This window comes from Bos javanicus, chromosome 29 (assembly GCF_032452875.1).
Source record: "Bos javanicus breed banteng chromosome 29, ARS-OSU_banteng_1.0, whole genome shotgun sequence".
Taxonomy (NCBI): domain Eukaryota; kingdom Metazoa; phylum Chordata; class Mammalia; order Artiodactyla; family Bovidae; genus Bos; species Bos javanicus.
In genome coordinates, this window is record NC_083896.1 from 18,193,394 (window position 1) to 18,211,568 (window position 18,175).

General features: G+C 47.1%; 1 protein-coding gene across 1 annotated transcript; it reads right to left on the reverse strand.

Annotated features, from left to right (window-relative positions):
• Window positions 1-886: 886 nt before the first annotated feature.
• Window positions 887-8,277, reverse strand: THRSP (thyroid hormone responsive). The gene is made up of 2 exons (XM_061406151.1): window positions 7,599-8,277; window positions 887-1,779 (listed from the first exon to the last, which is right to left on the reverse strand). The coding sequence occupies exon 1, from the start codon at window positions 8,072-8,074 to the stop codon at window positions 7,604-7,606; it is 471 nt and encodes a 156-aa protein (XP_061262135.1). The 5' UTR covers window positions 8,075-8,277; the 3' UTR covers window positions 887-1,779; window positions 7,599-7,603.
• Window positions 8,278-18,175: the final 9,898 nt, after the last annotated feature.

An 18,175-nucleotide genomic window follows, 5' to 3' on the forward strand; every position in this document is an offset into this window, starting at 1 on the left:
TTACTTTGCCAACAAAGGTTCGTCTAGTCAAGGCTGTGGTTTTTCCTGTGGTCATGTGTGGGTGTGAGAGTTGGACTGTGAAGAAGGCTGAGTGCCGAAGAATTGATGCTTTTGAACTGTGGTGTTGGAGAAGACTCTTGGGAGTCCCTTGGACTGCAAGGAGATCCAACCAGTCCATTCTGAAGGAGATCAGCCCTGGGATTTCTTTGGAAGGAATGCTGCTAAAGCTGAAACTCCAGTACTTTGGCCACCTCATGTGAAGAGTTGACTCATTGGAAAAGACTCATGCTGGGAAGGATTGGGGGCAGGAGGAGAAGAGGACGACAGAGGATGAGATGGCTGGATGGCATCACTGACTCCATGGACGTGAGTCTCAGTGAACTCTGGGAGTTGGTGATGGACAGGGAGGCCTGGCATGCTGTGATTCACGGGGTCGCAAAGAGTCGGACATGACTGAGTGACTGATGTGATCTGAACATGGTCATGGTTATATTGCTGAGCTCTCTGCAACACCATAGAGGGTGGTTTAAAAGGAGGAAACTCACAACCAGGAGAATAGCTAGGAGACTGATACAGCAAGGAGGTCTCAGCTCTTAGTTGGAACATCCTGGGGAAAGTGAGCTCAGTAGCTAACACTGTCTACAGGGAAAGTGAAAGTGTTAGTTGCTAAGTTGTGTCCGACTCTTTGCAACCCCATGTACTGTAGCCCTCGGGGCTCCTCTGTCCATGAAATTCTCCAGGCAAGAATACTGGAGTAAGTAGCCGTTCCCTTCTCCAGGGGATTGAACCTGGGTCTCCTGCATTGCAAGCAGATTGTTTACCATCTGAGCCCCCAGAGAAGCCCATCTACAGTGGATTAGAAGTAAAAGATCCCACATAACTAGAATGAGGTTTTACTCTTTATGGCTTATCAAGTCCAAAAACTTGTCCAAAGTTTTTGTTTCTAAGCTCAGATTTCATAATCAGATTAGGTTTTGGAGATTAATAAAATTGTTTACATGTGATTTGAGATTAGGTGGCAGTATGAATATAAGCAGATGGACAAAATCACATGGTTCCACCTCTCTTCTTTTGAGTCCTACTTGTTAAAAATGAAATCATGTCTGAGAAAGCACTTTAGAAGTTAATAAAGATATGTACAAATACAAGGTATTTTTATTGCTGCAATAAATAAGTTTATCTCTGCTCAATAGGCATAGGAGTGTGAACCACTCAGAGTTGAGGACTCGGCTTCTTAGTTCTGTAGGGTAGAAAGTAAGGGAGGACTAGAACAAATAGAAGTTGAGGGTGGGAGGGAAAATAGACCTATAATATTAGCTCTCACATGCCAGATGCTTTTGACTTACTGTTTAATTTTCAAAGCAACTTCATGAGATAGGTAACACCATCTCCATTTTATAGATGAGGAAATTTAGGCCACAATTGCAGTTAATGACTGCCAAGAGAGAAGGATGTGAACTTTGGTTAGTCAGATGCTAGAACTTCTGTTTCTACTGTAACACACTGACCAGGTGACAGACATGTGGTCCCTCATGAATCACTGGCTTCCACCCCAAGCTAGTAAGAGGAGCGAGGAGTTGTGAACAGCAGCAGGCAGCCTAACGGTGACGCAGTGATGAGTCCAGGAACTGGTGCTCAGAGGAAGGTAGGGAGGATTCCCAGACATCCAAATCATTGCTTGTAGTTGCAGGTCCAGGTCTTTCTGGTCTTAGCGTCATCAAGCTAGCAAACTGCACCATGTCTTCATCACAGGGACTGCCTTCTATCATGTGGAGTAAGCTGTGGGTGCACAAATTTAAAAAAACAAGTCAGTATAAGTTCACACCAATAAAGTGCTGTCACATGTCTATTGAAATAGGAAACCTATTGAAAAAGTGCAAGGGTGCTGTTTGTAGAAAAACCCTAGTGGCCTTACAGCACTATGAGAAGAATCTGGTTGTCAGAGCTGCAATACATCATCTAGCTTCATCTCTACCTTTTACTAGCAGGAAAACTACAGAAAGGTGAAATAAGTTGTCCAGGGCATAAAGAGATCTGTGCAGAGCCAGGACAAGAAGCTAGATTTTTTTTTTTTTTTTTAAACTTTTGTTCAGTTCAGTTCAGTCGCTCAGTCGTGTCCGACTCTTTGCAACCCCATGAATCACAGCACGCCAGGCCTCCCTGTCCATCACCAATTCCCGGAGTTCACTTAGACTCATGTCCATAGAGTCAGTGATGCCATCCAGCCATCTCATCCTCTGTCGTCCCCTGCTCCTCTTGCCCCCAATCCCTCCCAGCATCAGTCTTTTCCAATGAGTCAGCTCTTCGCGTGAGATGGCCAAAGTACTGGAGTTTCAGCTTTAGCAGCATTCCTTCCAAAGAAATCCCAGGGCTGATCTCCTTCAGAATGGACTGGTTGGATCTCCCTGCAGTCCAAGGGACTCTCAAGAGTCTTCTCCAACACCACAGTTCAAAAGCATCAATTCTTCGGCGCTCAGCCTTCTTCACAGTCCAACTCTCACATCCATACATGACCACTGGAAAAACCATAGCCTTGACTAGACGGACCTTTGTTGGCAAAGTAATGTCTCTGCTTTTCAATATGCTATCTAGGTTGGTCATAACTTTCCTTCCAAGGAGTAAGCGTCTTTTAATTTCATGGCTGCAGTCACCATCTGCAGTGATTTTGGAGCCCAGAAAAATAAAGTCTGACACTGTTTCCCCATCTATTTCCCATGAAGTGATGGGACCGGATGCCATGATCTTCGTTTTCTGAAAGTTGAGCTTTAAGCCAACTTTTTCACTCCACTTTCACTTCCATCAAGAGGCTTTTGAGTTCCTCTTCACTTTCTGCCATAACGGTGGTGTCATTTGCATATCTGAGGTGATTGATATTTCTCCCGGCAATCTTGATTCCAGCTTGTGTTTCTTCCAGCCCAGCGTTTCTCATGATGTACTCTGCATAGAAGTTAAATAAGCAGGGTGACAATGTACAGGCTTGATGTACTCCTTTTCCTATTTGGAACCAGTCTGTTGTTCCATGTCCAGTTCTAACTGTTGCTTCAGCCACCACAAAAAACAAGTTAGAGTGTGTTGAAGTGTGTTACAGTGTAAAACTGGCTGCTCTTGTCTTCCAAGAGGTTTGGCAGGTCAAGGAGTGATGTATCTCACTGCTCTGCCATCCCTAATTCTTACCTCCAGCCCTTGCTGCAGAATTCTACAGTGCTAAGGAAATCTGTAGTGTAGAGGAAAGGAATTAGATGTGAGTTAGGCCAGGGTCCATTCACATCTTGGCTTTGCCATTTCCTGAGTAACCTCAGACTCATTTTCTCTCTCAGACCTCCAGGTTTTTTCATGTGTTAAAGGGAATTGTAATTCCATTAGATCATTGATATGCAAGTAATTTTAAACTATAAACCTGTTCAAGTGCCAATCCTTTTACTAATACCTTTATTATTCAGTGAATAAACTGAAGCCCAGAGAAGTGAGCAAAAGCAAGGCTGCACAGCTCATTAGAGGTGGGATCAGAACTTGAACCCAGAGCTCTTGACCCAGCCCCCTTACAGTCAAGAAGAACCTCTGAAAGGCCACTCAGGGGGCTTCAAGAGGAGAGGGACACAGGGTTGAAGTTGGCAGTTTGGGTGCAGGTTTGAAGTTGTTTAGTCACTGAGTCATGTCCAACTCTTTTTCAACCACATGGACTGTAGCCCCCAGGTTCCTCTGTCCATGGGATTTTCCAGGCAAGAATACTGGGGAGGATTGCAATTGCCTTCTCTAGGGAATCTTCCTGACCCTGGGATTTAACTCAAGTCTCCTACATTGGCAAGCAGATTCTTTACCACTGAGCCACCTGGGAAGCCCAGGTTTGAGGTAGGGAAAGGGAAAATGACTGAGCAGAACTCTCTAGACTGTGTATTTAGGGTCCATGTGTACTACCCATCATTACAGAGTAGCCTCAGGAAATATGGCAGAGACTAAATCTGACGGAAAGAACACCCAGATCAGACTTCCCTGGTTAGGAATCTGCCAGCTAGTGCAGAGGACACAGGTTTGATCCCTGGTCCGGGAAGATTTCACATGCCACAGAGCAACTAGGCCCGTGTGCCACAACTACTGAGCCCACACACCTACAGCCTTGCTCTACAACAAGAGAAGCTACCCCAGGGGCTTCCCCTATGGTCCAGTGGTTAAGAATCAGCCTGCCAATGCAGGGGACACAGGTTAGATCCCGGGAAGATCCCACTAAGCCTGTGCGCACGACTACTGAGTGTTGGGGGCCAGAGTGAGGTACTCCGCCCATGGCAAAGGTCATGAGGAAGGAGGCTCGACATACGCAAAGGCGGGATCGAGCCTCAGGAGTCCCCCTGGAACTCCTCGAGCATCTACCCCCATAACCAGAGCCTGCCTACTTTACTACTTTGTGCTCTTACCTACACCTCTGACTTTACGGGGGGCTGTCCCCCACCACCTCTTTCAGAGAAGGAGTTAACCTAGAGCTCCAGTCAATAAAAACTCTTGGGTGTGACAAGAGTGTTTTAACCTACAAACTCCTCTGAAGGTTCTCTAGCCTGCCTGACAGGCTTGTCCGGCCACATGTGATTGCTCACAGCCTCCCAACCGTGAGAGGCACGAGATGCTTTAAACCTTCTAAAAACAGGTTCCTTAGAAAAGTTAGAAAACTATTAGTATAAGTATAATGGGCTGATTAGAAATTGTATTGGTGAAGGGTTTTTCATTTGTTGAGCCAATGTTTGTTGCTAAGTCTCCACATCCCCTGCCCTTACACACATTAATGAATATATAGAAGAAATAAGTATTAACCTTTGATATTAATCACATTAGACCTTAGGCTAAGTAAATTCTTTCCTTAACTAAAACCCACTACACCCTCACCCTGTAGGAATGTAACTTTATTTGGGTGGCGTCTGTTTTGAGAATAATCAGCCCTGGAGAAATAAGTGTCCTGATTGACTGACCGCTGTCACAAGGAGAGGGTCGTAAATTGTCAGCAGGCCCCCCTGGCCAGAAGATGATGTAACACCCCTAAGACCTCTGTATACATTTGTATGAAGCACCTGACTTTAATAAAAGTCAGGACTGCTGTCCCCACGTGACTTTTGTATAACATCTCAGTGTATAAAAACAGACTCTGGAAAATAAAGAATTGGGATCAGTTTCTCGAAATACTGGTCTCCCCATGTCGCTCTCTCTCTCACTCTGGCTGAGTCTCCATCTGGAGCGCGGAACCCACCATGCTTACTAATTATGCCTGGGCTTCTAAGATCCGACCGGGGAGGCCTCAGTGTCTCCTCTCCTTCGGGAGAACGGAAGGACGCCTGCGGCCTACGTAAGTGGTGCAAACTTCTTGTCTTGAAGTTTTATTGGTCCCCCGCGTAAACCAAGCTACTCAGCCTCTTTTCTCCACTGAATTTTCCGACTGAGCTATCCTTATTCTATTACTCTTTATATCTCTAATTAATATCTAATTGAAGCTATCGTATCCTGATCCTCGCCGACGCCGTCTCTCCTTCGAATACCCTGGATCAGCCGGGGCTGGTCCCCGGCAACTGAGCCCTGTGCACCCTGGAGCCCATGCTCTGCAACAAGAGGAGCCACTGCGGTGAGAAGCCCGTGCACCACAGCTAGAGTCAGCCACACTCACCGCAACTACAGAATGCCTGCATGCAGCAATGGACACCCAGTGCAGCCAAAACTAAACAAAGATAAAAATGTCCAAGTATTTTCACATTTACTGTAAAAAAAAAAAAATAGAAGCTACCCCAGTGAGAAACCCGTGCACTACAACCAGAGAAAGTCCGTGCAGCAACAAAGACCCAGCACAGCCAAAAAAAAAAAAAAAAAAGAATGCCCAGCTCTGGGGCCAGTCTTGCTTTTTTTATCCCCTTACCAATTATGTGGGGTTTCACTGGTAGCTCAGCAGTAAAGAATCTGCCTGCAATGCAGAAGACTCAGGTTTAATCCCTGGGTCAAGAAGATCCCCTGGAGAAGGAAATGGCAACCCATTCCAGTATTCTTGCTTGGGAAACCCCATGGACAGAGGAGCCTGGTGGGCTACAGTCCATAGGGTCAAAAGAGATGGACACAACTTAGCGACTAAACAATTATGTGACTTTGGGTGAGACACTTCCTCTATCTGGATTTAATTTTCTTACAAGTAAAATGAGGATAAAAATTCTGCCCAAATACTTACATCGGGTGCTTTGAGGTTCCCACGGACATGGACATGGTTTATCACTGATGAAGCCAGCTAATGGGAACAGGGCTGGCATGTGACACAGGATCAAAATTGGCAGGTGTTGTGGCCAAATTTCTCCCATCTACCCAGGAGTGACCCACCCAAGACCGTCCCAGATCCCCTTCCAACCTCCTACCCTGTGTGGCACCACCACCTGCTTGTCTAGCTTCCTTCACCTACACCTCACAACCCCAGCCCTTCTGGGCTCAGATCCCAACATGTATGTATATGTCCTCTCAACTGGGCTTCCCAGCAGGCATGCCTCCACGCTGGTGTGCCTAGTACAAGTTAGAGTGTCCACAAGGTGGTCCTTTAACTTTCCGCTTGGCTGGCTGCAACTTGGGATGGCCAGAGCACCTCTGCTAGTTGCGGGACTCTGGTGAACAGCCTCAGTCATGTACCCCGGCAGCTTCACCCATGTATCCCAGATGCCATATAAATATAATTCTCCATATCCCATAACTAGAAAAAACGTTGGAAGCAGTGCCACACACACACAAAACTCACATTCAACACCCGAATAAACACGTGCCTTGGGTAAGGTTCTTCATTTATAAAATAGAAATAATAAAACCTATCTTCCTAGAATTGTTATGAAGATTAAACGAGTTCATCCTATCTCAAGCATTTAGGGACTATATTGACATTTATTACATGCTCAAATAGAAGCTATTATTAATATGTGACATCAGAGGTTCTTATTTTAGAATTCATGGATGGGCCTCTGAAGTTGCATATACAGTCATATATATGTCTATATGCCTAGACTCTGGGGAGAGAGTCCTTGGCTTTAATCAGATTCTTAAAGAAGTCAATGGTGAGAACACACTTGTTCAGTTCATACAGCTCCAAATATTCACATGAAGTGATGCAAAATATTAGTTGCTCAGTCACGCCTGACTCTTTGCAACCCTGCGGAATGTAGCTCACCAGGGTCCTCTGTCCATGAAATTTTGCAGGCAAGAATACTGGAGTGGGTAGCCATGCCCTTCAGGGGATCTTCCTGACCTGGATTGAACCCGGGTCTCCTGCAGTGCAAGCAGATTCTTTACTGTGTGAACTGTCAGGGAAGTCCAAATATTTGCATACTTACTAATAAATGCATACAAGTGCACATAAGGCATGCACACACCAACCACTTTTCCTTATGTTTCCATAATAGTTCACCATGATTACTCACCAATTCTGGGTCAGAAGGAGAGTAAGACAGGCCTGGCCTTGGGCCTTCCTGGGTTGTGGTCTCAATACTCAAAAGCGAGGGTGGCTGTCTGAGAGCCGGGCTCGCCCTTTCCCACTGGGTTCACCACTGCTCCCTCTCCTCCCCTGGAATGCCCTCGGTGGACGTTAGCACGGCCACCATTACCTTTCCTACACGGCCTGTCCCATTTTCTCCTGGTATCTCCTTGTCACCTCCTCCGCTTTCAGGGTAAGATGGGTGAGGATATGGTGAAGGCTAGCGAAGTGCAGGTGGAACTGGGCTTCCAGGTCCAGCTGCCCCAACACGCTCTCCTCCTCAGCCTCTTCCATCTCTCCAGCTTCAGTCTCAGCTCCCTCGGCTTTGCCACCTGCCACCTTGGCCTGCCACTCCTGCCGGGGCAGCAGCCCGTGCTCCATATCCATGCGGATGGCCTTGAGCATGGTGAAGTAGTTGTAGAGATCGGAGGCGCCCACCTGGGCATGGTACCCGTGTGTGCTCAGCTGCATGTCCCGCAGAAGACTGGGGATCATCACCACCTGCTCCATGTTGCGCACCACGGCCAGGTACCGGTCCATGACGGTCAGCAGGCAGTTCTTGGGGTAGTGCTTGGTCAGCGCCTGCATGATGGCTTTATCTTCCATATGGAGTCCCGCAGACTGCCTCGGCCTCTGTTTCCAGGCTGTTATTTTTATGTCAGTATGCACAGCAGTTTGACAGGATGCCGAGACCCAGCCAGTAGGTCAACACAGCCCTCTTTTAGGCCAATCCTAGGGCTTGGGTCCCAACGTCCTGTATCAGGTGATCCATCTGCCCAGCAACAGAACTGCCAGACTTCTGACTGTCATTTCAGTGTTCTGTGACTGCGTCAGAAAGAGCCCGGCTCCTCCTTCATCAGCTTGCAGAGCCATTTACAGGGCAGCCTTGTCCTTTGGCAGCTGGTGCACTTGACCCCGAGGCAATAATTAATTCTCTCAGGTCACCTAAGACCAAGCTGCCCACTGGCTATCTGTGTCTTAAGTCCAACTTGCTTCTTTCATTTGGGTGCCTCAGCTGTGAAATGAACTAGGGAAGAGGGTCACGCAATGAAACGGCTTAATGTGGGACAAAGAGCTCTCAGATGGGAGCCAGAAGTCTGGTTCTGCAATTTCTCAGTTGTGTGTTGTCATCGTTTGCTAGTTAACACTTAAGAGCGCTCACTTTGCATCAAGTACTACACTGAGCTCTTTCACCCAGTCCATACAATGAGTGCTTTAACATTCTCATTTTACCAATGAGAAAACTGAGGTGCACACAGCTAAAGTAACTTGCCCATGGTGCCTTTGGGGCTGGGATTCCAGCCTGGGACCACCTCTCTCTCACCTCCAGTTAGGAGTCTAGACTGATGTGTGAAGTTGCATAAGTTATACAAGTTAACAGGATCCATCTCCTTGTCTGTAGATTTGAGGTGTTATTGTAAGGAGACAAGGCTAAACAAAATGCTTTGTAAATCACAAAGTGTAGTCCCCAGATGTATTATCCCTTCAGTTGCTGGATTAATGCTCAGGTCCCTCTCAATACTAGCCTGTAATCCCATGAGTTATGAAGCTTCGTCTTCACCATTGACCCAGTGTTTCGGCCAACAGTCTTGAGATAATAATCCCTTGCATTGCCACATTTTCACAGCTGGCAAACTGTGTTTGCTATACTTCTTAATAATTAGAAAAATGAACCCTAGTGAGAGGTTCCAAGTTTCACAAGTTAGTAGCAATTAGTAGCAGAGTCAAGTGAACAAGGCCTTCTGGGTTCTGAGTCAGGCCCTGCTTGCAACTCCACTTTGAGAGGGAAGATTTATTAAGTACCTTCTGCCCCAGCATGGGAGGAGACAGGAGGAGAAGCGCATGGGAGGTCATCTTGTCTCAACTAGGCTACTTTCACCCCCACTCCGGGCAGGGGCCCCTCTGCACCCTCCTGACTGGGGCTCACCCACTGGACCACTTCCTTCTACTCCTATGCCCGGAGGCATGAGATTGTTTGTCTTTGTATTGAACTGGAATCTAACTCGCTACACAGCTCCGCCACCCCTCCCCCATGAAATCAAAACATTCACCCTATCCAAAAGTCATGGGCCTTAACTCTGCTTATATGAGCACAACAGGATAGTGTGAAAAAACCATCTTTAACTTGCTTAGTCACACTGCAGATTGAGCAGAAAAACATTAGTGTCCCCCTTTCCAAATGAGGAAACTGAGACTCAGGAAAGGGGAGTCTCAGACATGACAGGAGGAGGCCCAGCCCAGCTCTCCAGGCCTCAGAAGAAAGTGACAGCCATCCCTCTCTCCAGGACCCCTTGATGGGCTAGCCAGGCACATGGCTGCAGATGACCTGGGGTCACCCTGCATTGGACAATTGGCCTTGCCTCTCTAAGGCACAGAGAGCAGTCAAGTCCAGCCATGGGTCTGCTGTGAGGGCAAAGCTTCCACTTGTAACCCTTTCTGTATTGCAGGTTGTAAGCAGAACACAGAGCACGGTCAACTCCTCTTCCCTCTGGCTGTGTGACCCTGGGCTAGTCACCACTCCTCTTTAAGGTTCAACTTCCTCCTAAGTTATAATAATGATAAGAGCAAGCATTGACTGAGGATTTGCTATCCTAAGCTAAGCTGATACATGCAAAGTGCTTAGAACAGAAGTCAATTCTCCCAATAATCCTATGGCGTAGATAGTCTTTGTTCACAGAGGAGGAAATTGAAGCCTAAGAAGGTCAAGTAATTAGTCTTAAGATGCACACTATTAGCTTTTAGACAAACAGAAATTGGAATTAGTGGTAAATCCTGCCCACTGATATTAACAGTTATGAGGACTAGAGACAACATTTGTGTGTAATACCTGATATATATTGCAAAACCTCAGTAAACATGCACTGCCTCCTGGCCATTCCTATTTCCTATGCTATGCTCCTAATTTCTCCTTTATTCTTCCATTCTAGGGCTTGCTACATACACTTCCATTCCCTTTGTACCTATCCTGGTGCCCAGACCTGCAAATGCTCAGTAGATGCTGGCTGATGGATTACCATTAGACTCACTTTCTGATGCACTCTAGAGTCCTTGGTTATAATGTCCAGTCACCTTGAAAAATAGGGTCCCTGGCTTGGAAGGAGGCAGTAGTGAGGCCTTTGACCCAGTGAGGGAGTCCAAGTGGCTGCAGCCACACATGGCCCAGGCATGGCAGGTGCTCAAAATCAGCTCATGGGCCTGACTCTAAAGGGAGGCTCTTTTCCAGACTTCTAGGAGAGGTACGCCATACTCCTGTCCTGGCAGTCTTCCTCATACACACTGTTCTTTCTCAATATGTTAATGTAAACAAACAGTTTGCAATATACATTAGCCAGAGGACTTCGCTTGTGGTTCAGTGATTAAGAATCCAACCTTGCAACAGTGCAGGTTCCATCCCTGGTCCAAGAACTAATATGCCACATGCCGTGGAGCAGCTCAGCCTGTGTGTCCCAACCAGAGAGTCCATGCACTGCAATGAAAGATCCCACACGATGTAACAAAGATCCTGTGTGCCATAGCTGAGACCTGATGCAGCCAAATATGTATATATATGTATGTATAAAGAACCTAAAGGTGTGGGATGGGGTGGAGGGTGGGAGAGAGAGAGGTTCAAGATGGACAGAACATATATATATATTTATGGCTGAGTCATGTTTTTGTATGGCAGAAACCAACACAACATTGTAAAGTAATTATCCTCCAATTAAGATGCATTAGCCCGACATTAACTCCGTCAGTCAGCTACATGGAGAATTTGCATAAAACTATTTCCTAACCTATGAGTGGAAAACAGCAAGTTTTCTAAATTAATAAAGTGGAAAAATATAATTTTAATAGATTACTTAAGTAAACATTTGACTAATTCATTTTAGCCCTAAAATACTTTTTGTTTGCTTTTTTACTTTTCTAGGAAAATACCACACCATGCTGCTTGGGAATCGAAGTTCCCTGGCCGGGAAATCAAAACTACACCCTCGGCAGTGAAATCACAGTCCCAGTACAGGACTGCCAGGGAAGGGAAAACATTCTTAAAATATCTTTCCTCTGGAAAATGGGGCTTCCTCTGTATTTGAACATCCAGGATGGCTGAGCAGTGGATTTAGCCAGAGACCAGGAGTCTGGACACTGTGGTTTGGGTTCTGGGGCTGCGTCCAGGTCCACTTGTGACCAGGCTTCCTGGGCCCTAGCATCCATGACTGTAAAGGGAAGGGTTTGGAGATCTCTGAGGAAAAGGCCTTTCAGTCCTGGTCGTATAATTCCTTCTGAATCCATGTTTGGGTCACTAAGGATATCATTACCCAGGTCTAGTGCCTTTCTCGTTAACCCAGGTCCAGAATCACTGACTCGGGTCTGGAAAACATGATGTTCTGCTTATAGACAGGGCTGGGAGAACTGAGCCAGAGTGGTGGGCCGGGCAGGAGGGCCCCATCAGCAGTGGCCTCCTGGGCCTCCCTTTCCCCATCTATTCAACAAGGGGACTGGTCTTCATTAAGTCCTCTGAAGAAGGAATTCATAGGGCCTGGACTCCATCTTAGGCCTGTTCATGATGATCATGCCCAGCCACCTTTCCAATGGACTCTGAACTCTGTGTTTAGTGCCTATGAAAACAACAGAAGGATAAGAGCCCCCCCAGACAGGGGAACCTTGAAGATCGTATCTAGGTTACTCATCACCTAAGAGAAAACATACACTAATCACCCCTTCCTCCAGACAGGTCATAAATTTTTCTGTATCTACTGGAGTGTAACCTCAGGTTTATTGATTATTGGCTAATTGTTTGACTGTTTGAGCACATGAGCACATAGCACGTGAATGATGGGGTTATTGGGATTGTATTTTCCTTGGTTTATGTAAGTCTCAAGGAATTTGGAGTGGTGGGTTCAGACACGAACACATGGGGTATAAAAGATTTTCACAAATGCTGGTCGGGGTCCTTGGCTAAGAGGAGACTCTGCCTTGGGCCCGCTGGTGTAATAAACTGCATTCCACTATCTGCATTGTCCTTCTGAGTGAGTTTGTTTCCCGGAGCACGTGGCTACAACATTTGGTGCATTGGCCAGGAAACTCCTCACTTTGAGGAGACAGGTCTCATTTGAGGCCACCCCGAGGCTTTGTGGCTTGAATCTCTTACAGGGGGGAAGGCACCTCGCCCCTCTGGAAGAATTCAGCCTTTCAACACCCGGTTCCTTCGCTTTGGCAGGTAGTGAACGGTAGCAAGGGAACTGAGCGCTCAGGTAAGGAGGAACCCACTCGGCAGGGTGGAAGAGGGGGCCTGATCAACCCCCTGGGAGGGACTAGAAGGGGCACGGACCCACAGGGGCCTGGAATAGGCAGGCAGCAGCGATTGCTTGGTACACAGGTCGACGAGCGTGCTACGGTTTAGGAAGGAAATTTGTGAAGGTCATTTAGGAGGTGTGTCCACGCCGTCTCAGGGAAAATTACTACCAGCGATCGCCAGGGGATTTTTAGGATAGGAAATTGGTCCTTGTATGCTCGTATTCTGCCCTCCCCCAGGAGGTGTCCCATCTGCTGTGAAATTCTTGACTCCCTCGAAATTGTTGGCTAGAAGGAAGGGGATACATAAGTGAGTATGAATTGGCTTTCCCAGAGATGGCCTGGGACATGGGATATTTAACCCATCTGTGTTTTCATCCACACCTGATCAAGCCCACCAAGGCAGAATGGACTTTAAGGGAGAAACAGTCTTGGACCATGTGGTGTTCTGGTTCGGCTGTGCTGACCAGCAGGTGAAAGCATGCCGATCCCCCTTCTCCCTCTGGGATCTGTCAGGTAAGGCTCTTCTCACCCCAATTAGGAAGGAGGCAGAATGGCAATCTAAGTGTCATTGAGTGGAAATATCAGAAGTACATAGGGTACTGAGAACTTCGTAGACAGAACGAAAAGGAAAAGTAGAAGAAGGTCAGGGAAGGTAAGCAAGATGGGAGGAAGTTAATCTAAGGCAACTGTATTGGAGTGCATGATTAAAAATTTTAAGAAGGGATTAGGAGGAGACTATGGGGTGAAGATGAAGCCTAACCGCCTCCACATACTCTGTGAGGTCAAATGGCCCCCTATGGGAGTAGGATGGCCACCAGAGGACACCATGAACTTACAAATAGTGGAAGCAGTCTATACAGTAGTCACAGGAGAGCCAGGACACCTGGATCAATATCCATATATTGACTCATGGCTAGGGTTAGCTCAAGACCCTCCTACTTGGACAAGCTTCTGTATCCAGAAGGGAAAGGGGAAAATATTAATGGCACAAAAAATGACTGATGATAAAAAAGGAAATTCTACAGGATTTGGATGGGGATGACCTAACCCCTCCCCCATACTGGATAATGATGCTCCTGCCTCCCAGTTCTCCACCAGGACCAGAGGCCGCCTTAATGCCCCATCCAGGGCCAGGTGAAATCCTGCAGCACCCACTGCTCCTCCGCCAGCTTTCCCCAGGGTCATAGAGCCGCCACCTCGGCAGGCTCCAATCCTGGTGACAGAAGCCTCTGGCCAACACTTCCAGGATCCGGTTCCAGCCAAACCGCCCAAGCTATATCCGCCTCTCCCGGTGAGTACTGACAAGAAGGGGAAGGAGACGTTGGAATTAAGCAGAAACTGCGCTCTGCCAGAGAACTGGAGGGAACGAAAGAGAACAGACAGGAGATTTGCAATGCTAGCTGCTCCTCTGGGAAAGTCTATCTCAGGCCCTCCTGAAAACCTCCTCTGCCCCAGGGACAGGACAGTCCTCCAACCGGTCCCAACCGAGGCCCCGCCCCATTACAGCCAAACCAGTGTGCCCGGTGCAGAGCTTTTGGCCACTGGAAGAATGAATGCCCTAAGGCAAGGAAGGAAGAGGAAGCTCCCGCAGTTGTGGGGCTTGCTGACTTGGAAAGTAAATAGGGCTGCTGGGGCTCAGAGATATCAGGTCCCCGAGAGCCCATGGTAACCGTAAAAGTGGGGGACCAAAACATTGACTTCATGGTAGATACAGGAACAGAACTGTCGGTAGTAAAACCTGTGGCACCACTGTCCAAAAAGACTACCGCTTAACTGGTGTATCAGGAGAAGAGATGATTAAATCGTTTTGCCAGCCCAGAAAATGTCAGATGTGGGGGGGCACCAAGTGATTCATGAATTCCTCTACATTCCCAAGTGCCCAGTACCCCTGTTGGGAAGAGATTTGCTTTCCAAACTAGGCGCACAGGTGACTTTCTCCCCTGAGGAGAGGCCCACCTTCTGGATGGACACTATGACTTATTTGCTCTCTCTCTCAAGACCCCCCAAGATGAGTGGAGGTTGCATGAGCCTCTGAAGGCAGAACCGGGTGGACCGGAAGAGCATGAGGGAGAACTAACTCAATTATTCCCTGAGGTCTGGGTGGAAGACAATCCCCACTCCCCCCAGGCTGGCTAAACATCAAGCCCCAGAGATAATAGAATTCAAACCAGGCACCATCCCGGTTAGAAAGCGCCAGTACCGGCTACCAATAGAGGCCTGGGCCGGCATACTGCCCCACATCAATAGATTGAAACAAGCGGGCATTCTAGTAGAGTGCCAGTCGGCTTGGAATACCCCGATCCTGCCAGTCAAAAAGGAAGGAGGACAGGACTATAGGCCTGTACAGGATCTCAGGCTAGTCAACCAGGCTACTGTGACTTTACACCCCACTGTTCCAAACCCCTATACCTTACTTAGCCTCCTCCCACCAAGGACTAAAGTTTATACTCGCCTAGATCTGAAGGATGCCTTCTTCTGCATATGCCTCGCCCCAGTGTCACAGCCCATCTTTGCCTTTGAATGGGAAAATCCAGTCGGGGGGCACCAAGCAACAGCTCATCTGGACTCCCCCGCAAGGGTTTAAGAACTCCCCAGCCATCTTTGGGGAAGCTGTGGCTTCTGACCTGAACGCACTCCATCAGGAAGAGTATGGATGTTGGCTTCTACAATATGTGTATGACCTGCTGCTGGCCGCCGAGACCAAGGAAAAATGCTGGAAAGGGACAAAGGCACTGCTCCAGCTGCTGATGGAAGCAGGTTCCCGGGTGTCAAGGAAGAAGGCACAGATCTACAAAGAGGAGGTAAGGTATCTGGGGTTTGTTTTAAAGGACACAAGGTTCCAGACCCTAGTTGGGTCCTATATACCGATGGCACTAGCCTGATAAAACAAGGACAACGGCTGTCAGGTTAGCCAAAGCAGAAGGGGACATCAAGACTGAAAAGGGATGGTGGGAATTGCCAAGTGGGAAATTATTGGTACCAGAGGAGCTGGCACCCACTCTGGTAAGCCAAACACACCAAGCGACCCACTTAGGCCATGCTGCCTGCTCACAGGTTAATGCTGCCTCTCGGGTATTCAGACAAAAACCTCCAGGTATTCAGCTGAAAGGCACGCTGCCCTTTGAACACCTGGGAGTGGACTTCACTGAAATGAAACCTCACCGACACTACTGTTACCTGCTGGTCACAGTATGTATGTTCTCGGGATGGGTAGAAGCTTTTCCTACCTGGACTGAAAGAGCATCAGAAGTAGCCCGGTGCCTGCTTAGGGAAATAGTTCCCAGATTTGGACTTCCTACCAGCATTGGTTCAGACAATGACCCGGCTTTTGTAGCTGATTTAGTACAACAAGTAAGCAAAACTTTAAACATCAAATGGAAACTGCACACTGCATATAGGCCCAGAGTTCAGAGATGGTGGAATGAACCAATCGGACATTAAAGAGACTCTCCAAGTGGATCATAGAGACTGACTGCTCCTGGGTGGACTTGCTTCTGACGGCTCTGCTCAGACTCAGGATGACCCCACAGTCCCAAGGCTATTCTCCATACTAAATTGTGTACGGGAGGCCCCCTCCCATAATAAAACAGGTGTCAACAAATTTGTCTCAGGTAAGGGGGAATAGGATTTCATAGCAGATGGAACTGGGTAAGGTAATAAATTGGGTAACTAAGTTTGTAAAAGAAAGGGTGCCATTCCCCCTTGGGGAACAGATTCATGAGTTTACACTTGGTGACCAAATATGGGTCAGAGATTGGAAACATGATTTGCTAGCCCCTTGAAAGGGCCCTTATGTTATTCTAACTGCCCCTACTGCAGTTAAAGTTGCAGGTATTGACCCTTGGATCCATCATACGAGGGCGAAGAGAACATACCACACAGACCCAAAAAACGCTGAGTGGACTGCACAGAGGGACTCCGCTGACCCTGGAGAGACTAAGACCATCCTTAAGAAGAAGGAAAAGAAGATCCTGGATGAGCCCCTTCAGGACGAAGCCGCATAGTCAACTCCTGCTGCTTGGCCTCATCAACGTGATTTTGAATTTAACTTCCGTTTCAACTCAGGACAGTGTTTTCATCTCATGGGCACATTCCTATGCAGACGTCCACAACACTTCCAACTGCTGGGTATGTAGGGCTATGCCTCTGTCAGTGATGGATGGACTTCCTTGGTGGGTGTCACCGCACTGCCAAGGAGATTTTAAACCACTCTGCTCTTCTCTGGGATGACAAAAAGAGACTTTCCTCTCTCTTGTCAATCATAACCTCTCCTTGCTGTCTTGGTGTAAGACCTACAGTCAATAGACTCGGGTCATGGGGTTACATTTGATATAAATGCCAGTGTAACAAAAGCCTAACCTACTTGTTGTAAATCTACCCCAGTAGCCCCTGTAAATCTACCTTATTTACATGCTAGGTGGTCAAGATCTGTGTTTCAATGGTATGAGTATGTTGCTGCCTTATTCGTACCCGCTATAGGGACAACAGATATCATGATTAAAGTAGAGGCCTTGACTAATTTCACAAAACAGATCCTCCTAGATAGAACAAAAGCCATCCAAGACTTAAATGAAGAGCAAATCCAAATGAGAAAAGCGGTAATTCATAACAGAATGGCTTTGGACATACTCATAGCTGCTCAAGGAGGGACCTGTGCTATAATTAAGGTTGAATGTTGTGTATACATTCCTGACTTATCTGGTGATGTATCGACTGCTTTAGATGACATGAAAAACCAGGTAAAAGCAATGAAGCAATGTCAAATGAAAACATTCCTTTCTGGACTTCGGTCCTATCTTGGGTGAAGGGCGACTGGTGGAAAACTATATTTACCACTGTTATAGTTGTCTTGATAGTTCTGCTTTGTGGACCCTGAATTTTACAATGTATTTTGAACTTTGTAACATGAAGGTTGATGTCATTCTCCCAAATTGGCGGTCGGAGAGCCAGGGTGCAATATATGAATGATGCTGTATGCCCTATGAATGATGCTTATGATACGAGTTAAGAGCATCAAGAGAGGGGAATGAAGAAGGAATTCATAGGGCCTGGACTCCATCTTAGGCCTGTTCATGATGATCATGCTTGGCCACCTTTCCAATGGACTCTGAACTCTGTGTTTAGTGCCTATGAAAACAACAACAGAAGGATAAGACCTCCCTCCAGACAGGGGAACCTTGAAGATCGTATCTAGGTTACTCATCACCTAAGAGAAAACATACACTAATCACCACTTCCTCCAGACAGGTCATAAATTTTTCTGTATCTATTGGAGTGTAACCTCGGGTTTATTGATTATTGGTTAATTGTTTGACTGTTTGAGCACATGAGCACATAGCACGTGAATGATGGGGTTATTGGGATTGTATTTTCCTTGGTTTATGTAAGTCTCAAGGAATTTGGAGTGGTGGGTTCAGACACGAACACATGGGG

Coding starts and splice junctions, on each gene's coding strand:
- THRSP (XM_061406151.1), bottom strand. CDS start 8,074: ATGGAAGATAAAGCCATCATGCAGGCGCTGACCAAGCACTACCCCAAG.